The sequence below is a fragment of the Tachysurus fulvidraco genome, chromosome 19 (assembly GCF_022655615.1).
Source record: "Tachysurus fulvidraco isolate hzauxx_2018 chromosome 19, HZAU_PFXX_2.0, whole genome shotgun sequence".
NCBI classification, from domain to species: domain Eukaryota; kingdom Metazoa; phylum Chordata; class Actinopteri; order Siluriformes; family Bagridae; genus Tachysurus; species Tachysurus fulvidraco.
Genome location: NC_062536.1, coordinates 5574521 through 5597055, shown reverse-complemented (window position 1 = coordinate 5597055; position 22535 = coordinate 5574521). Strand labels below are relative to the sequence as shown.

The 22535-nt window shown below is 39.8% G+C and overlaps 2 protein-coding genes across 2 annotated transcripts in view; both read right to left on the bottom strand.

The window, feature by feature from the left end:
- Window positions 1-1527: 1527 nt before the first annotated feature.
- fgf6b (fibroblast growth factor 6b) lies at window positions 1528-9035 on the bottom strand. The gene is made up of 3 exons (XM_027154084.2): window positions 7950-9035; window positions 7094-7197; window positions 1528-2168 (listed from the first exon to the last, which is right to left on the bottom strand). Exons 1-3 carry the CDS (start codon window positions 8281-8283, stop codon window positions 1992-1994), a joined length of 615 nt encoding a protein of 204 aa, XP_027009885.1. The 5' UTR covers window positions 8284-9035; the 3' UTR covers window positions 1528-1991.
- An 11022-nt stretch (window positions 9036-20057) lies between these two features.
- tigarb (TP53 induced glycolysis regulatory phosphatase b) overlaps window positions 20058-22535 on the bottom strand; it is a 5896-nt gene continuing 3418 nt past the window's right edge. The window contains exons 5-6 of the mRNA XM_027154060.2: window positions 22319-22429; window positions 20058-20889 (exon numbers count right to left, since the gene is read on the bottom strand). Coding sequence (XP_027009861.2) covers window positions 20491-20889; window positions 22319-22429 — 510 coding nt within the window. The 3' untranslated portion in view covers window positions 20058-20490. The remainder of the gene's footprint in view (window positions 20890-22318; window positions 22430-22535) is intronic.

Genomic DNA, 22535 nt, shown 5'->3' with positions numbered 1-22535 from the left:
TGTCTTCCTCTGGATTAAAATAGTTTTGTTCCTACCCTGTTCCCTTTGAACAGTTATTTCTCAAAGGTTCGACATGGAAAGTGGGTGACCTCTGAATTTTGATTTCGAGCAAACATTCTGAAGGCAGACTTCAGTACTGATTTGTACAAAAGAACCATGTGTGTCTTTGTACATGAAACAGCACAGCATCAAGCCTGTAATTTTATTTGCCGGTAACAGCAGCAGTAGCCTCTAAGAAAGCACTGTGCCACTGCAGTGCAGCTGCAGCAGAGAGGCTTAGCCTTGCAGCCTGTCACACACACTCCCACTTCCCCCGGGACACTGCCACGAGCCGCTCCACATCAGGCATACACACACACACACACACACACACACACACACTCTCTCTCTCTCTCTCTCTCTCTCTCTCTCTCTCTCTCTCTCTCTCTCTTTCACGCGCTCTATCAATAAATAAATTCATTTATGAATAAATAAATATCTCCTGAACCCTCAGACACTAGCATCGATGGCCTCTTTGTGCAATCTGAAACACGCTTTTCCATTAGCAACAGACAGTCAAGCATCAAGCTCTGTGCTTCCAGATTTTTTGGCCAAGCTCTTGGTATGTACAGCAGTTTCATTGGTTGAGTAGACTAGCACATACATACATACTAGAAAAAAAAAACAAGCTTATTTTAGCATATATCGAGTGTACCATCTTCAGCCATTCCAGTAACGAGCATTACCAGCGTCGCAGAGTCTAGAAATGGGAACGGAAATACTTCTCAGGACGCACTTGCACAAGTTTGCAAAAAAACATCTGAAGCTAAAGGGCACAAGCGAAAAGTACACCAGGCGCAATGGAACTCTTGGCCACCGGAAAAGATAGTCTTGCACCATATATATTTTTCAAAACTTAGTTCTTAGATGAAATACTGAACTAAACAGACAGTTGAAGTCTGTTTAGTTCACGTCTAGTCAAGTCTGACTCTGAGTCACTTTGGGTCAGCACTCAGACCGGTCAGTTCGGGAAAAAAAAAAGGTCAAAAAAAAAAAAAAAAAAGTGAAATCAAGCTGAGATTAGATGGCCATCATGACACCACGACCACCCCACCACCCAACTACAAAACCCCCTTCCCTCCCTCCTTCCCAAACATCAACCCCTCAGCGGGAGAGTCCCTCCAGAGCCCTGGCTAACATGTCAGCCCTATTTCTGACTCCCTGGGGCGTTCGGAGAATGCAAGTTAAAGGGGCGGCATGGAGGAATGCCAAGGCACCTCAGCTCATCATGCAGCAAAAAAGGGATCTGTGTTGCTTTAAGTGCTCTCACATTTCCATGGCAGGAGAACTAGAAAATAAATAAATAAATAAACAAAACCAAATAATAATAATAATAATAATAATAATAATAATAATAATAATAATAATAATAATAATAATAAATACAAATCTAGATATGTTTATATATATATATATATATATATATATATATATATATATATATATATATATATATATATATATATATATAAAAAACTAACCTGACAGCACAAATGAAACTATCAAGCTTGCTTTGGCATAGACAAAAAAAAAGTAAAATTCATTTTCTGCATAACTCCTACAAATCCCTTTATCCCTTTAATAAGCGGCTCTGAGGTAATTAAAAAAATGCTGTATCAAGCTGGACATCTTCCGTCTGTTCCAGTATTTCCTTATGTCCTGTTAAAGCACCCGAATAAGGTGAGGAGACCGGCAATGCCTCCAAATCCGTAAGCCGTAATGTAAAAAAAATTAAGAAGCAGCAAAATGGTATATACATAAAAATCAAAAACAAACCGAAAAAAAAACCTTTGGCTATCCAAATATACATATATCAAGTCACAATAATAAATATTATCGGAGTAGTATTCTTGCAGTCCCTTTTTGGTGGGTACGTATTCATCGTTATCAAGTCTCCTGTGTACGGAGAGCAAGCCGCATGTGCAAAACCAGAGCGCTCTTGCCAGTCTCGCTCATATTCGAGGAAGGAAGTGAGTGACCGTCATGGAGGTGCTGGCCTTGTTGCCCCTCTTCACTCTGCCGTGTTTGCTGAGAGCGATATAGTATCCCTTGTAAACGGAAGACTCGTAGGCATTATAGTTATTTGGCAGCAAGGTCTCCTTGAACTTGCACTCGTGTTTAAACGTGGGCTGAAATGAAAGGAGAGAAAACCAGATCAGAAAAACGGACGATCGAAAAATTATATACACAAACATATCACTCATTTCTTGACTGATTGAGATGTTTCATCCTGCTGATCATTTTTATGCACTAGGCTGAAAATAATGGTGCAAACTAGCTACAAAATATAACACAATCATTCCAGCTATTGTCTTTAAGCCTATGTTTCTTTTGGTCTGAACGCTGTCTTCATGTGCTATTGCAACGATCCTTCTTCTCACTTCTGAAGCGATAATTACGATTAAGTCTTCTTAGCGTACTTTGTCGTAAACCTACGAAACACGGACAACGGCAGGTTTATCCGTATGGATTTACTGTAATTTTTCTTTTCTTTTTATTTTGACACCATCACACATATTACACAGTTAGTTACAGTGATGATAACAAGCTGCCATTTATATGAATGAACAAAATCCTTTCATCCAGAACAGAAACTATACTTTCCTCCATCACGTTAAAACTCAGTTATCAGAACCATCTCTCAGTTTCCCACTCGTAATTATGACTTGAGGGATCAATCATGTGCAACTTCCTAGTGGAAAACTCATATGATAACTGGTAGCCCTTGAAGACAGCAATAATAACAGTATTTCACAGTTAAACACATTACTAAATACACAAACAAATGTGGGAGAGAAATGAAGTAAAATATTAAACATTCATCCATTCATTTTCTACCGCTTGTCCGAACTTCTCGGGTCACGGGGAGCCTGTGCCTATCTCAGGCGTCATCGGGCATCGAGGAAGGATACACCCTGGACGGAGTGTCAACCCATCGCAGGGCACACACACACACTACGGACAATTTCCCAGAGATGCCAATCAACATACCATGCAAGTCTTTGGACCAGGGGAGGAAACCGGAGTACCCGGAGGAAACCCCCGAGGCACGGGGGAGAACATGCAAACTCCACACACACAAGGTGGAGGCGGGAATCGAACCCCGACCCTGGAGGTGTGAGGCGAACCACTAAGCCACCGTGCCCCCTAATATTAAACTTATACAGTAGATATTACTTTATGATTTGTCTCTGTTAACTTGGGCGTGCAATGAAGAGGTCGGAGACAAGCATCTGTATCAGAGCCAATACACTAAACTAGGAATGCTACATTTCCATAAACAGCGAGTTGACAAAGTGACTGGAGATCTTTCATTTTCAGTGAGCGCTGGTGAGCGTCGGTGACCAGATGTGAGGGTGTCCAATTGCCAAAATTTAAAAAACTTCTACCAACGAGAACAAAGAACAAAAGCAGAGCACACATGATCTCATATGATACGATGCATATAAAAACTGCTAAAATTTATCCACAAACACCAAATCTCCCTTCAGAATGTTTCATTATAGCCACAAAAAGAATACTGATTCGGAATACTAGTCGCTCCGCTGATAAAAGTTGTTACCATGACAACCAGTAGTAGACTAGGAACGCATACTGACAACTTTATAGTACAGAGACTGGAGACTTGCAGAGATTAAATCGCCGTATGTGTGCATGCAGCTTTAGACCTATGTGAAGCAGAACAGATGACTGCTCAGTCAGGGGATCTAATAAACCACAGGCATGTTTCCGTTAGAGAAGAGCACCTTAAATGAACAGTGCATTAATCTACAGCCTCAAAACAGCTTAATAAAAAAGAGTAGATTAAAGAAACACTACATTACAATATTATGACCTTGGTTTTGTATCCTATTAAGTTCATTTCTTTCTGTATCTGCACACTAAAATTGCTAAATGGATTTTTAACATAATTCTGCTGCATCGTTTGCACACAGTGTAACAACATGTTGTTTCTCCAGGTCTACGGTACAACACACAACAGATACACAACAGAGTGAGATGGGCACAGGATGATAAACACACAAGATATGAGCAGTAAAGTCAAAATGACTAAACATTAATATATTAATATGTAGAGCAGGATATAGATTTAATGTTTATAGGGTCCTGTATAATTCCTGCCTAGGCTTAATGCTTTCTGCTGCTATGAAATCTAACACTACTTCCATGTCATTATGTAAAAATAGTATAAGCTGCATCAAGTGCTATATTTTTAAGCTGGCGGCAAATAAATGAGGCTGAAACAGGGAATTCTGCTGTGATTGCATCTTTAGCATGATTGATTAGAACAAGTAGTATCCATTCCAGGCCCTATTCGTAACAAACACACCTTAATACAGCTTAATAATGCTTCATCGTATATGGTGAAAAATGTGATCTGTGTCGTAACTCCGCATTTTCTATCCACTGTTTTTTTTTAGGTTGAAGGAACATGATTTCTGTTGCGTTCAATTCAGACACAAACCCAAATCCGTTTTTGAGAGCGCTGAGTAAGAATGATGCTATGTTATGTTATAGGTGTTAATTGTCCTCTCAGAATTTTATGTTAATTACCTGCGTAATATTCTGCCAGAATTAGTGACCTAGCTAAAGTGGGTCTTTCTGCCTGTTTAAAATCTGCACATGAGGTCAGATTGTAAGTGTCTTTAGCATGACGAGATGACGGAGTGTGACAAATTTAGATAGGTGAGCAAGAGGAAGTGAGGAATGACCGTTTATCGTAACTAACGTTTACACGATTTAGCTTTTGGGAAAACAGACATTATCTAGCGATGAGAAGTAGTGAAGTGTAACACAACTACATGACTAGTAGTCATATAAAAGTCATATATAATTAGACAAATAGCAAGATACTGTATATGTGGGTAATAAAACAAAGTCTCTCTGAATCCAGTGTTTGAATAAGCAGAATTCATTGCTCAGACATTTTGTGACTGAGGTAATGATCTCTCAGGCTACTGCAAGGTGATAAAAATGGCAGCAAGACTTTAATAGTTACTTTTAGTGACAATTAAACCACATAGACATTTCAGGTACATTGCGGATACACCGTTTACAAACTTTCAGACTTTTTTGCATAAGTGAACAATACATAATGAGGAATGTACAACTTGCCTTGGAGTTAACATGTATTTCGGCAGACTTCATGGTCGTGCCATATAGTGACCTTAAAATGTTTGACATTTTTGGTACAACTCTAAAACTCATGTTAAGAAGTCCAGAGTTTTTACTTCCTAATTTAACAGATTTCTTGTTATCGCTGTAGTTACTACAACTTAGTTCATTATAGTTAGTGATTAATGTACAATAAAAAAAAATCTATAGGATAATAAGGATATTTTTTTTAAATATTCATTTAGAAGCTATTTACCATTCAGCTTTAGTCGAATGATATCAAGTTCAAAGCTCTAATATGTTTTCCTGTGACCTGACATTTGAAACTGAGCTGTCTTGGTCATGGTGTACTTGCTTGTCACAAGGTACCCGGATTTAATTGCGCAACTAATGAGAGACTATCATGTACAGGATGTTGAAACTTTCAACAAGGCTATAATGAGGGCGAACAGATGATGTGAAAAACACTAAGGGGTGATACAAAGGTGAGGAGGACAAGTGATAAACTGAAGTCCTTTTTTTCCCTCCCACTTTTGCTACTTTGGACACTTACAATAACTTCACATTATCTGTCATTGCAGTCCTGAATGAATATTTTTAACCCTTCATTTCCAGATGAAACACGATGGATACATTAGACACTTTTCCATTGTTGTAACAGTTGTCCAGTTGTCCAGTGTTCCTCATATCATCTCAGGGAGTTTTTCCTTGCCGCCGTCAGCCCCGGCGTGCTCATTAGGGATAGGGATATATATAGTATCATACATTTGAAGTTAATCTTTATTCAATTCATTTTAAACTTTAATTGTATATATTCTCTTATTATATTTTTATCCTTATTTTGTCTTATTATTATTATTATTATTATTATTATTATTATTATTATTATTAGATATTTATTTCTTTTTCTCTCACATAATTTTTATTTCAATAAATGGAATTGAATTGAATTGTTACTTTGGTATGTTTATTAATTGTGTGTGTTTACACACATTCTTTTGCATTCTGTATGTAGTATATACAGTATTATGGATTAATTTAACTGACGCATGCAAGTTCAACTTACAACTTTCAACTTTTACACTCTTTAAAAAACCTACAAGCTTTTTTCGAAACTTTATGGCTGTATGTCATTTTTATATATTGATATAATGTCCATGTAAACAATTATTTATTCTTGTAAATTTACATATTTCTATTTAATGGCTAAAAGAAACCTTCCATTATTTATTTACCCCCCCCCCCAAACCTTACATATTTTACCTACAATTCTGCCCTTAATTTAAATATATAGAGCTGTGATATTAAAAGGGTTCTGCTTTGAATCCACTCAGTTGTAATGTAGAACAATTAAGGGTTCCCCAAAAAAGTGCAAGAGCCTAAAGGTTCTAGTTCAAACCAAATAACAAATCTAAACAGTGACAATATCAAACTGCAGACTACAAAACACACTTTTTTGAAAACATCTGTGATTTTCGTTTTCATGAAGCCTCTTCGGAAACTATATCAAATAAAATATAAAAAGATCATAAGCAGTGGATTATTGATTGTGTATAGTTTCACCTGTTTGGGTATTTCAAGGCAAGTCTTTGCACTTCAGTGCACTTCAGTGATTTGGCTTCTCTAATGCAATTCTTCAGACCATTAACAAGCCATTTATTAGGCTGAAATGAGTACAACGGGTAGTTAAGAGCTGAGTGAGAAGTTATTATATCTTGTAAATACTCGTAAGTCATTGAAATGTCATTGCTTCAGCTTTAACACACAATAATGAAATAATCCCTGCTGCTCTCACATCTGATAACAAGCCCCTGAGGCTAAAGAGAAGTGTAACAAAAAAGATGTGCAGCACACAGGGACAGAAGGAGGAGGAGGAGAAGAAGAAGGAGGAGGACGGAGAAACCCTGCCTTTAAGGATGCTGGGTGAAGTGAAACCTACCGATCCGTACAACCTTCCCCTGCTGCTCATGGCGACGAACAGCTCGCTCTTCACGCCGTACAGAGTCACCACCCCGCGCTCCACCGCGGAAATCTCGATCAGACCTGAGCAGAAAACACACACACACACACACACACACACACACACACACACACACACACACACACACACACACACACACACACACACACACACACACACACACACACACACACACACACACACACACACACACACACACACATGCACGCACACGCACACACACACACGCACACACACGCACACGCACACACACACAGACGCACACACACACACACACACACACACACACACGCACGCACACACACACGCACGCACGCACACACACACACACACACACACACACACACACACACACACACACACACACACACACACACACACACACACACACACACACACACCACGTTAGAGATCAATTCTGCAGCACCAAGAACAGCAGCAGGCAGTCGGTGTGCAAAAAAAAACCGGTGCCTTTGTTCCAATCAGAACAAAAAAGGACGTTGAGATCAATCAGAACAACTCTATGCGTCTTACAAAAGTCCAATCAGGACAGGAGAGAGCGGATTCAGGACTTCCGAAAGAGACTGTGTAAAAATAAGTTGCAGTCTATCTATATCCGTCCAAGCATTTGTGTCATGTGGACACTTTACACTAACGGTTATATTGTGTTTTAGTAAATAAACGCATTAAATGTGAATATATAAATTAATATATAGTAACGGAACTGTGCGTCCGGGTAGTGTGCGGGTGCGCGCGTGCTCACGTGTGTATGTGCGTGTGTGTTGCATTACAGAATTTCTGCACGCAAACTCACTGTATTGGTTCTCATCGTGCACACCGTTGATCCGGCCATCTGGGAGGACCTGCAGGTGAAACCCGATGCCCACGTTGCAGTAGAGCCGTCGCACGCGCTTGATGCCCAGCAAATAGTCGTTCTCCCAGCTCGTGTCCGCCCTTTCGCCCGAGATGGCCAGCACAGAGCGCGACAGAAGGCTCTCCCAGCGACGCTCGGGCCACGTCCCGTTGATAGCGCTGGCGCTGGGCGGCCCGATCCCGGCCAGCACGCCCAGGAAGAGCACAGCGGCGAGCGGCCAGCGCGCGCTGGCCTCGCGGACCATACTGACGAGCGACCTTCGCGCAATGGCCATCCGGTTTACCTCGGGGGCACGTGGTGCGAAGCGCACGGACCTAAAAATACCGCTCCTCCTGTTTTCCTGCCTTCGGCATGGCTGCACGAGCTTATTTTAGCGTCACGGAGCTGGGTTTCAGGAGCGTAGCGCGAGCGCGGAGTCAGTGGGGGACGGAGTAAGAGCGCGTTGCGACGTGCGGTGGCTGTGCTGGTGTAGATAGTAGTGATTAGCATGTTTCGGCTCTCTTTGCTTTTAGGGGCAACGCCGGACTCGCTCTGTGTGTGTGTGTATGTGTGTGTGTGTGTGTGTGTGTGTGTGTGTGTGTGTGTGTGTGTGTGTGTGTGTGTGTGGCCCCACACTCACTGAGCACCTATCATACCTTGCCAGGCCCCCAGCATCCTGACGTGCGACATCACTTTGTCCTCACGCACTGTTCCGCGGTGGGAGGGAGGAGCACAGAGAAAGTTGTGATGAGCGCTCAAGCACTAGCTGCTTCTCTGGATGGGACTACAAGAGTCCCAATTTGGGACGCGGTCAGATGGCTGACCAGGCCGCTTCCTTATTTAGAAGGAAGGTGTAAAAACAGGTCACTTGTCACCGGAGAGCTATGGACCTCACAGTACCGTCTGACACTTTTCTCTCCCCCCCCGTTGCCTTTTTGGAGGAAGTTTAGACAGGTTATGAAACCTTAAGCTCTTTAATTTCCCGCGATGATAACAAATGGCACGATAAGCACGAGTGACGTCTAATCCAGAAATAAATCCCATGCAAAGCGCAAGGATTAGACTATAGGGATGCGCGGTGATGCTGTACAAAACGCGCGCGCCAGTCGGTGTGCCGTGACGTCAGTGCAGCATCTCTCGTTCTATGATAGCAATACATCATGTTCTCAAGAAGTCATCTTTATTAATTACCCGATTTGACAGCGTGTTATAATATAAATGTAATGAATTCGATTAAAAAAATCTCATTTCAACACTAGAGCAAAAAATAGTGCATATAGAGTTTTTCTTTTCATCTTTCTAAGTAACTCTTAAAAAATCATTTTATCTATCTATCTATCTATCTATCTATCTATCTATCTATCTATCTATCTATCTATCTATCTATCTATCTATCTATCTATCTATCTATCTATCTATTTATTTATTTATTTATACTAATAGTGTATTGTTAAGGTTAAACAATTACAGAAAATAAAGAATTTTGTTTTGTGTTAGCAATAAAAAGCTCTCACACAATTCAATGGACCTCTTTGAAGAATTCCACTACCTGGCAGAAGGCTGCTACACTGGCACAAGTGCACAGTCATATGCTGTATCATCAGCTGTCTTAAACGTGATGCCAGAGCCAAGAGGGAAATAATGACAGACCAATAGACAGGCTAAGCTTTATATCGATGGCTGTGTGGAACAGCGAGCAGAGTGGCAGTATGATTCTGCTGAGTGACTGCTGAGAGAATGGCTTTACAACTCGCTACTTTTAACATTTTCTCTGCTGTGGTTTCTAAATTTTGCTGAGCCTTTTGGTCAACATGATTCTAGACTGGGTTAGAGACAAATTAAAAGAGAATCCAATATTAAGTGTTGGGTGTTGGGATGAACCTTACCACTGATTCTCTTGAAGTAGAGACTAGAGACTTCCCACTGATGTCTCTAGAACTGCACTGGAGGGAACAACAAATTCTTTGAAATTTATTCCCAACATTTTTGTTCTCATCAAACCATACAGTGAGGCCTTATGTCCTGTGAGTTGGGAGGAGTCATCCTGAAAGTGTCCCCAACCATCAGGATGGAAATGTTTCATCATACATCAAGATAAAGGTGAACTGTCAAAATAACAGTGTATTGATTTGTTCTGATGACTCTGAAGCAAAAACGACAAGCAAACAATTGTTTATAATATAACCCAACCATTACATGTCACATTTGCCAATAGTTTACAAGTGCTATAGACAGGATATACTCTCTATATACAGTCTATATAGACAAAATAAAAGAAAGCCTAAATTATATAGGTTAGTGTTTCCTAATTCAGGGCATGAGATAAAAAGCACTTGATTTAGCAGCAGACTGTGACTGAGCTGATGAAATAAAATGTACAGTACCCGGACATTAGGTCCAGAATAGAGAAACACTGACCTGGAACACAACAATATGTCCATTCTTAGACAAGGGGGAGGGTCAAGCACATTGTTAGAACTAGGTCAGCCGGAAAACATCAGAAATAAAGATATGGCAGAGGAGCGAGTCCTATATGGGACAGTGCAGAAGTTTCTGAAAATTTCTGAAGTCCAGCAATGTGTTGGAAGAGGGTGAGTGAAAGAGAGAGTGAGAGAGAGAGAGTGAGAGAGAGAGAGAGAGAGATACTACCAGACACCCTAACTCCACACAAACACCTTATTCCTGTATCACTAGGTTACCATTAATGTATATGATGTTGCATTTAGTTATTAATATTGCTACATATTTTTTAGCATCTTCTTTTCTTCTCTTATTACTTTTGATTCACTATAATACTAAGCGACTGAATTCACTGAAGGGTGTGTTTTATTTTCCTGAATCTGCATGAACTACCGGAGTATAACCAGGTTGCAATAAGACCAAAGGCAGGGTCTATGTGTACACTTAAGCTGTTCTCAGAAGGCCCCCCCTCCACCCCCCACCCTAGTGTACTAGAGTCATGGCTGTCAAACATAACTTGAAATCCTTGAAATCTGAGGACCGTAAGCAGGAACGTCATGAATGTTACTTTTGTCTTTGGTCAGCTGTTTCTCTCTCTCTCTCTCTCTCTCTCTCTCTCTCTCTCTCTCTCTCTCTCTCTCTCTCTCTCTCACACACACACACACACACACACACACACACACACACACACACACACACACACACACACACACACACACACACACACACACACACACACACACACACACACATCCACACACACAGTCTCTCCTCCAAATATAATTCTAAATTGTTAATAGTGATACAGCCATACCAGTAGGTTTTGTACCCTGGAGGAGTGTAGCAGTGTGAGTAACGGGATCTACTGCACCTCAAGCCCTTTAAATTAGGTTTTTATTAACACAGCGTTATATAGTATAAATACAACAGCTGAGAAGAGGCAATAACAGCAAGCAGGGAATAACCCAAGACTGACATAAGGACCATGTATATCCATTAAACATTTAATACTCCACAGGCAGGCAGCTGTATTTTCACGTCAAGTGGGTCTCGCTACTTCCCTGTTTCATGAAAAAACATGTGCAAATGTATAAATAAAGATATGAATCATGAAAGGATAATATAGTTTCAAAAAGCAGGTCAATGTTATCCATAATTCAGGATCAAAGAAATCATATTGCGTAGCACTGTGAGTCTTTCTTTTTGGCATCTTCAAGTACAGAATGCTAATGGACGTAGTGTTTTAACTAACAATATACACTGACTGAACTCACGTAACCTTAAACAATCATGTAATTATCAAATCAGCCAATCATGTGTCAGCACAGTGCATAAAATCATGCAGATACGGATCGAGAGCTTCATATAATGTAAGGGAACATCAGAATGGGGTAAATGTGAGTTTAGAGACTTTAAAAGTTGTTGTAGTATTTTTCTGAAAATGCTGATTTTCTGGGGTTTTCAGGCAAAACAGTCCACAGAAAAGTGCAAAACAAATATCTGTCGAGCAGCAGTTCTGCAGCTTGTTAATGAGAGCGGTCAGACTGATTCAAGCTGAAAGGAAAACTATTGTAATTCAGATTATCACACCTTACAACCGTGGTGAGCAGAAAAGCATCTCAGAATGCACAACATAAGACAAATAAGCTAGACCATAAGAAAAACACAGGATACAGTGGACACAGACTGTTTGATGTGAACAAAAGCCGAAGCTCTCGACCTGTTGCTACATGGATTAGCACATGTATAGGTGTTCCAAAAAGAGTGGCTGGTAAACACCTCTACATATCGAATACCATTGTATTCAATGTAAAAGAGAAGGAACAACTAGACAGATTGCACTCTTAATTTCCATATACAGCTGACGCAGTGGTGCTGACTGAGTTCTGTGTCACTGAATAAGCTGTATTTCCTTCAGTGGGATTTCTCGAAGTCTGGCTGCAGCATGTGTGGCCAAGCAGTCTTAATGTTCCACAGCATGACTGAGCTGACAGGATCAGAGGCAGAAGCATGGTTTTTGAGCACACTGCCTCTGCCCCCTGCAGAGACACACAGAACTCGAAGTACTGAAGCACGTACTGAGGGATGACTCAGGCATAAATGCTGCCAGCTTAGAGATCTAGAGGTCATCACTTTCTTTGCTGCCTGGGATAAAAGTGTGGATCATTGTAGCTTTATTCGCTTTACGGTCAAAAATTGTGCTGAAGCTCCTCAAAAAAGAAGTGTAAGTAATGTTCTGAGAAGGCACTGGGATTATTGATATAGCTTTTACATTATAATGTTTCATAAATTACTCATTTACTCTGAAGTGGATTGTGAATATAGATTTTGGACCACATAATTGGTGAACAAACAGAATTAAGGCATGTGATATAAACTACTTTTTTCAGTGAATTTATAATAATATAGCCCTGTAGTAGAGATAAATATTGGCTATACATACAGTAATCCAGTATAGTGTATAAACTCATTTTGAGTGGTTATAATCTACTGGTTACAGGATGTGTGTTTGCCAGTGTGTGACAACAGGGTTGCCAGATTAAAGCAAAGAGGTGTATCCCAAATAAATGTCAAAAACTCAGAAACTATCCCCAAAAAACTCAGGCATTGGACAAGACATATTTTTCATCCTTATCATGGGAAACAAGGTTGACATGGTGCACATGGTTTTCTTCATATTCCCCTGTGTACCTCATAGACTCACAGCACGCACTTATAATTTCCCATTGTTTGTGAAAATGTTAATTATTTACTATAAAACAAGATATTTATAAACAAGTATGTTTCCAAAAATGTTTTGTGAGCATGAGGCAGTGTGATCCCTGCCCCAATGGGCTTTTATTAGCCCTTGATTCAGTTGGTATTTTTGACCACTACCTGCAGTAGTAAATCAATGGAGCTAAATTGAAACATATGTCTAGAAATGTGAGCAAATTGAAAAACATAACGACTTATATCTGATAAACAGCAACATTTGAAATAACTGTTGGTCAAAACGCAAAGCTAATTAAAAATGTATAGAGTTAAATTAGCACTTACGAGTAAACGAGGACATAAAACAAGTGCAGTAAGACCAAGTCTTCATCATTCATTCATTTTCAGGAGTGCAGTGAACCCAGAGATTTTCCTGGGAATAGTAAGTGTGGCATGAAAATACACTTTGTATGTATTGCTAATCCATTACAAGGGACCATGCACACAAGTTCACACACTCACTTACTGTATGTTGGGGGAAAATACTCACTATTATTACAAGGGAAAATACTACTTTGTTTACTGATCATGCACAAGCACAATGCACTGCATTTTGTGCATTTTTATATTTTTCCCCCTCCAAAATCATCATTATTCTACTTATCTATGTAGTTTTTTTTTACACAGTAAGAGTTTACAAATAGGTGATAGGTGTGCTGTAACACTGAATGTGAGGGTTATGAACTTGTCAATAAAACCAGAGTAAGACAGTTGAGTGTGATTACAGAGTAAAGTAGGTCCTTTATCACCTCAACAGGCAATGAGACACATGCACACACACACACACACACACTCACACACACACACACACACACACACACACACACACACACACACACACACACACACACACACACACACACACACACACACACACACACACACAAACACACAAACACACACACGCACAGTGCTTTATTGCATCAGTAATTTCATATGCTTTTAAACTTCAACTTTATTTTGATTTGTGTGTGTGTGTGTGTGTGTATGTGTGTGTGTGTGTGTGTGTGTGTGTGAGAGAGAGAGAGAGAGAGAGAGAGAGAGAGAGAGAGAGAGAGAGAGAGAGAGAGAGAGAACTAATATTACAGGATGAAACTGTCACAACATGGTACAACATTCTGTGTGGTTTATCTCTTGTTCAAAGTGGCAAGAGATTTCGAGCAAAGATGACATGAAGAAAGCTCACGGAAATCGAATATCGGTTCAGTTTTCTGTTTCAAGCCTGAAAACAATGCAGACTATAGATATTTAAAAAAGATTTAAACCATTATGTAATTTTACATCAGTCTCTAATAGAAACCTACTCTATTAAACTGAATCAGGCATGGGCATTGAGAGACAACTAGAATTAACTGTGTTACAAGCATATTAAATTGTTATAAATATGCTGTTGCATGTTCATGTTTGTGTATATGTATATGTTCATGTTTGTGTATATGTATATGTTTATGTATATGTACAGTATATGTATATGTATATGTTTGTGTATATGTATATGTTTATGTATATGTACAGTATATGTATATGTATATGTACAGTATATGTATATGTTTGTGTATATGTATATGTTTATGTGTATGTTTATCTATATGTATATCTATATGTTTATGTATATGTAGATAGATGAGGGAGTGTGATCCCTGCCCCAATGGGCTTTTATTAGCCCTTGATTCAGTTGGTATTTTTGACCACTACCTGTAGTAGTAAATCAATGGAGCTAAATTGAAACATATGTCTAGAAATGTGAGCAAATTGAAAAACATAACGACTTATATCTGATAAACAGCAACATTTGAAATAACTGTTGGTCAAAACGCAAAGCTAATTAAAAATGTATAGAGTTAAATTAGCACTTTATGAAAAATGTCCAAACTGCTCCTATGTATGAGTCGCCACCTAGCATAATATCTTGAAACTGTAGTAGTAAACGAGGACATAAATCAAGTGCAGTAAGACCAAGTCTTCATTATTCATTTGTTTTCAGGATTAGCATCACATACTTTGTAAGTGATGCTAATCCATTACAAGGTACCATTCACACAAGTTCACACACATACATGTAAATGTATATGCATATTTATATGTATATGTATATGTATATGTATATGTTTGTGTTTATGTATATGCATGTTGTGTTTTCTAAAATGGCTTCTGCTCTCCATAGAATGGATTTTTCAGTTGCCTTCCTGTCAGCTTGAAGCAGTCTGGCCATTCTACATTGACCTCTGTCATCAACAAGGTGTTTCTGTCAGCAGAACTGACTCTCACTGGATGTTTTTACTTCATTGCATCATTCTGAGTAAACTCCTGATACTGTTGTATGTAAAACACCAAGGAGATCAGCAACTGAAAAAAAAATTCAAACATGGCAACAAAAGGTGGAGTTGTTCCTAATATAATGCACACTGAGTGTATATGTCAGATTTCCTATTTAAAGGATTTCTCCTTTAAAATAATGTAAAATTGGTTTTAAATAACGTCCCTTTAAATGATAACTATGTTATGTATAGTTTGGAAAATACCAGTAACCGAGGAACAGATTTCAGAGGAGTGTGTAATTCACATCACTTCTTGTATCTCTCCTGCCGGAACCCAACACCCAAGCCACTGAGCCCAGCACAGGAATGCAAGACATTCTATCAGACATTTGTGGGCCACTTTGCACGTTCTCACCCTCTTCAGCGTCAAGTGCACCGACAGCTATCTTAAAAAGAGCGTGAAAGCATGAGCACCTTTCCTCACTGGCTGATTTGACTGCCAGTAAGACACACATGCTAGGAATGGGTGGGTTAGTGGGGGGCAGAAAGCCAGGAATGTTGAGCAAGATAATTTTGCAGATGAAAGGGAAGTGTGTACAGACAGAGCACACAAACACACAGAAACACACACACACACACACACACACACACACACACACACACACACACACACACACACACACACACACACACACACACACACACACACACACACACACACACACACACACACAATATATTACTATAATTGTGAGGACTATTGAATGCTACACCTCAGTAACAGCAGCTCGGTCGCAACTGTCAGATATCCTTAGTATCTTTATATATTTAATATATTTCATATATATCCTATTCTTACACATACAAACGTGATGGGTTGGCAGAGAGAGGAAGAGAGAGAGAGAGAGAGAGAGAGAGAGAGAGAGAGAGAGAGAGAGAGAGAGAGAGAGAGAGAGAGAGAGAGAGAGAGAGAGAGAGAGAGAGAGAGAGAGAGAGATCATTATGTGGACGTTGTAACCACAACTTAATTATTTTAAAAGTGTGAATAAATGCTAAACTATTTCCTCACTATCTGAATCGGTCGGTTGATAATTAATATAAATACTAATAGAGATGATAACAGAGGCATTCTAGATCACCAGATGAGGTCAAAGCACAAAACTGTCGAGGAAGCAAAAGTTTCTCTTTTGGAAACCTGGAATTTCTTTTGTTGAAGATATCGCCCTCTGGTGGAGCTCATCATCATTTCCACTGGATAATTCACTGCATTGCAGCATTACAACAGTTTGTAAGCTTCTGCATGCGGACACGATGCTTAGAATAAATGAACAGACAGACAGACAATCAGACAGACAGACAGACAGACAGACAGACAGACAGACAGATAGACAGACAGATAGATAGATAGATAGATAGATAGATAGATAGATAGATAGATAGATAGATAGATAGATAGATATGATTATCTAATTATCCACATACATTTGATGACTTTGCTTCTTCCTTCTTTTTGTGTGAAAATGTTTTTTTTACTATTGAATGCACTGTCTGGAAAAGTGAAAAGACTGACAGAAGAAGTAACCTTTTGAGTAACTTGACAAACTTTAGCTGCTATGGTGAAATTGTGAGGATGTGTGAGGATGTGTCTGTAAGCCCAGACTACACTATATCAAATACTTACTATATTCTTCAGGGAAGGATGATGCTCAACATGGACTGTTAGAAAACATATTAAAATGATATCTTAGTCTGTTTATATATTGAATACAGGCACATTCTACTAATATTTACTGCTGGTTGAGCTTTTAAACAAGTATAAGTCAATGAAGCTTATTGCCAGATGTTTGTACATTTTTTATGGCCAAAATACTTTTTTTGAATTTTAAGCATTTGTTTCTAGAAGGAAGCAAAATGATCTAGTGCTGGAACATGATGATCAATATGTAACTTGAAATCTGCATGTATACAAATGGGCTTCATAATAAGAACTAATGAGTCATTTCCTTTATTCTAGACTTAAACTTCACAGCAGTGAATATGTACTATAGAGAATGCAATATAAATAAACCTTGACTAAGAAGCACTGCATCAACCAGCTTTCTACTAGTTGCTTTACCGGAAACAGTGGATGCCATAGCATGGTTCAGAGGACACAATGTTCCTATGGCTTCTGCCACCAGAACAGGGGTGAAAGGGCTTAACCGGTAGTTAGGATCATGGCCTTAAACAAGCTGTTGCTCAAATTTCATTCCCTGCTCCCCCCAAGAGCAATTAGGACATCAGCTTCCCAGACCACAAAACTTCGAAAGTGTGCACTTATGTTAGAGAAACTCAGGGGGGGAAAATAAACTCCGGAAAAAACACAATGCCAGTGTACACTCTCTGCACTGCCCACTCAGGCCCCACGAATGGCAGTGGCAGCAGCTATTGTGGTCAAAATGTTGTCTAGAGCTGCCTTGGGCCTGGAGGAAACCTGACCCCACTGGCCTTTTCTGAGTCGGGATATCACCAGGTTAGGGCACAGCCTTCGCGACCGGATATCCGAAAAGCCCTGTACAGACTGCTGGGGTTGTCCTTATATAGAAGATGAGGGAAGTGCAATCAGTAAACCACTAATTAAAGGCAGAGGTGCGGGCTGATTGGCCCTCATTAGAAAGGCAGAGTATGGCTGTAAAAATACTTTTTTTCTACCACAAGGTATTTCAAATCAGTCCGGATGTTATCTAATGTCCTTTCAAGTGTACATCCCTTTGACACAAACGTGGGAAGTCGACGACAACGAGAGATTTTCTTGTTCAGTTATTAAAAAGCATGCAGAATTCAAGTCCATGCAGCTGTTATTATATTCTCAAGATCTACACAGTTCAGTGCTTATTGTTTGTCGAATAAAACCAGCCTGGTTAATGAAGTAGCTTAGATTAAGTTGCTAATGCTTTTTCACACTTGTGTGACTTGTATATAGACAAGGTATGATTAATGCTTCTCCTAGGAAGACAATATTGACCCCTTTCTGGCTCTAGAGACCTTTAAAGCATTCAGCAGAGTCATCACATTACAACACACTGAATTAAGTGTTCTGTCTTTCTCTCTCTCTCTCTCTCTCTCTCTCTCTCTCTCTCTCTCTCTCTCTCTCTCTCTCTCACACACACACACACACACACACACACACACACACACACACACACACACACACACACACACACACACACACACTCACACAGTCCCTGAGGACACATTAAGCTTGATATGTAATGGGGTTACTGTAAAGACAAATATACGTATACGAAAGGATATGAGAATTTTCCTTTAACAAACAGAGCATCTTACATATTCATTGCTTTGTAATCCTATTTTTAAAAGCCTTTTTTAATGTATATTATTATTATTATTCAAATCAAATTATAATTTTAGCAGTGTCTTTGTATATCTATAGAGTTTTTATAGAGTGTGAATAGAGTTTGTGCTAAATACGGTATGTAAACGTGTATCATATGGAGATCGTCCCATTCAGGTGTCAGTCATGGTTCTACGACAAGGTGACACAAGGCACCATTTTCATGATGCTGACATTGTTGCTTCTCTCCATTAATTAAATGCTTATGTGAAAGAAGTCCTGTTATTCACATGATCACCATTTTCTGTGTTCTACTGCACTCCTGTACTAATTCAACAGACCTGGCAGAATCTCTGAAAGGCTGTTTTGTTTTTTAAATGTTGTATAATGCAAGTAACAAAGACAACAACATACTGTATACATCCCTAAACATCCTGCTCACATGACTTTGTTTGGGTGCTTAGATGTGTTCATCCCTGCCTTTTTTTTTTTTTTACCAAAACTTGGACAATCACCAGCAGTTCTTCCTCTCCAAAGGATCAAAAATAATGCTACAGGGCCACACTATATAATTATAGATGCACAAATGTCCCCACAAGTGACAACGTAGGCATGTCGGTGAGCCAAATCCTGATCAAACATGCCTCGTATACCTTTACCTGAGGTCCGTCTTCTTCTCTGCAGCTGCACTGATGACTGACACAAAGTGTCTGAGTTTTCTAGACAGCACATGTTAATAAGTGTGATGTGTGTGAGCATGGATTTGGCTCGTGCCTGATATTTTTGGCACAGTAGGAGGTTCCGTGGGAGGGCAAGAATGCGAGGCCGCAGACTCTCTGGACAAGAGGATGATGGACCAATCCAGGTCGTCTTTGCGTGACAAATGAGACCAGACCACCGCCTACTCACTGACGGGCAAATGACAGGCTTCTGAAAGATCACATTTCCAACAAGGGACAGAAAATGAAGGGGAGAGGCCGGGATTGCTTGTGGCCAGAGCGTGGGTGACTGCGACGAGGACGTGTCCTTTCTCTTTCGGTCCTTCGGTCAGGGATGCTGCGTCTAGAGGTCGTCCTGGTCTGGTTGTACAGTGCCATCTTCTGGAAAACAACTTAGTTTTTGTGTATTATTATTATTTTAGTAACATACTTCTAATGACTCTCATATGTGCCACTTAATGTTTTATTTTAATCTCTCTGGTGAGTCATAAAATCTATGATACCTCTGGTAGTTTTCCGTCTTAAGTATGAGCTACACAATCAGTTTATTTATCACTCTTTATTTTGTACTGCATAAAATCATTTAACACATCATCTTTCGCAAGAAAAAAATTCTCTGCATTGCATAAAAAGTGCATCTTTTCAGTCCACCAGAAAAATCAAAGCTGGCCGGGGATCAGACTTTAAAATGATCCTTAATAGTACAGTTCATAAATATTACATAATACTACCCTAATAAATAGTGTTTCAGATGAATACTGTTGCTTCACATTACAGTAGAAATCAGTTGGTACACATTTTATGACAGAAATCTCAGGACCATAAATAGAAGAATACGATATGAGACGGATCGCATGCTTAGAAATCTTCTCTCTCCTGACATTGCTGCAGTTAGCGAGGAGAGGGCTTGTCGTTAGAGTTTTAAATGACCGTAAAGTTTGAGCGTCTCTGAAGTCTGTGCGGTTGTCACTCTAACCCTAATCTTTGAGGCTGGCGAGGTGATCTTTCCTGTTGATGAAGATACAGTGGAGCGCAACAGGTCTTGGGATGTTCTCTTCCATTTGAAGGGTGATGACAAACCTGCAGATGCCTGTGTTGGGGCAGGCTGAGTACACCTGGCTCATCTTCAGCCCCTCGGGCAGGCTGCAGTGCAGACCATCCACCAGGTGACGCACTGCCACACGGATAAATGCACCGTGACTCACCACTAACGCGTGGGTGGGCAAGTTCTCAACCCCATCATTGGCGAGTCCTGCCACTGTTGGCAGGAGTGATTCTGGAAGCTCTGGGCTAAAACTGGGACACATACTGGGACAGTGATCAGCCAGCATGCGCTGGAACATGGACCTGAGGAACTTGCGAAAACGTGTCTTCACCTGCAAGCACAGTCACACACACAGAAGCAAATCAAACTAGTTTTTTTACAATTAAAATAGTATGTTTCTTTTTTTCTCTGCGAGTTTTAATGAAACCTTTCTGTGTGTAACAGTTAACACGTTAGTCCGTATGTTGTATTTATGGTCATAAACCGATAAACATTTAATAAAAAACAAAAACAGGCTACTTTCAGCTACTTCTCATCACAGAAAGCTGTGGCATCATCACAATTCAAACTCGCATTCTCTCCATGATTACACAGCTATCCATAGCCGGGAGTCCAATACAGCAGAACTGGCCTTCACTGGCTGGAAGGGACAATGTTACTGTGTCCCCTGTCAATCAGAGTGATTCTAGGCATTTGTAGGCATCTGTAAGGTCAGTAAAGTATATGGAAAACGGCAGGTAGAGCTTTCTACCGAGTGTACTCAGCTGCTCTGTGATATTGAATTAGCAGCAGACTAGAAAGATGGAGTGGCAGGCTTCATTTGTCGTGGAGAAAGCATGTGTCAGCCTTCACCTTTCTTGGTAGGTGGATATCATGCGATCAGGGTGGACTAGATAATGGGTGGAGACTGGCAAATAACATAACAGGGAGGTACATGAGGGAGAAACAACCCAAAGATCAGTTTTCCCTTCCATCGTAGTCCAGGACAGAGACTAAATGTCCAGGACAGAGACTAAATGTCCAGGACAGAGACTAAATGTCCAGGACAGAGACTAAATGTCCAGGACAGAGACTAAATGTCCAGGACAGAGACTAGATCCTGGACATTTAGTCTCTATCCTGAATGTTTAGGCTTCTTAGAAATTTAATTTCTATTCTGGACATATGGTTTCAATATTGGACATTTGGTCTCTATCCTGGACATTTAGTCTATCATTTAGTCTCTATTCTAGACTGTTAGTCTTTATCCTAGACTGTTAGATAGAGGATAAAGACTAAACGTTAAGGATAAAGACTAAATATTAAGGATAAAGACTAAATGTTAAGGATACAGACTAAATGTCTTAGCTTTTACAAGTACAGAACATACATTAACATGCTTTTAGAGTGCTTAGGCCACATTTTAGCCCATGATTTGTTTGAAAATGTCACAAATTAGAAAAAGACTGAACTACATCTGAAAGCCTGACTTTAGTTAGTGCATCTTGGAAATAATTTTATTTTAATTTATAATAAATTCAAAAATAATTTAAAATTTCATATGCTATAAAAGATGTGTACTTACTGAAGTGTCTTTAAAGGCAACAGAGAGCAATGAACAATGAATACTACTTAAAGAGCAAAATATATGACTGGAATGAGACTAAAGCTACTGTGTTTTGTTATAAAACTGGTGGCACTGAAAAAACCTAAACAATAGGCCCTTAGAGATTCCTGAACCTGTCACAATGTAGAGTCTTTATTTAGAGTCTGAAGTTTACCTGCTCCAGAGTTTCTCCACCCGGTGGTGTAAAATCCCTACAAGCCTGGCCTGCTGCGTTCGCCATGTTTTTCAGGTCTTCTTTGGGCCGCCCTTCAGCCACACCGAAGCCCTGCACAACATGCAACCAAATCCAAACCAAGCTCACCAGACACACTGCATCGGCTTGTGCCGCGTGGTCTACAACACCAAAATGTACAGAGTATCTGTATGTGTTA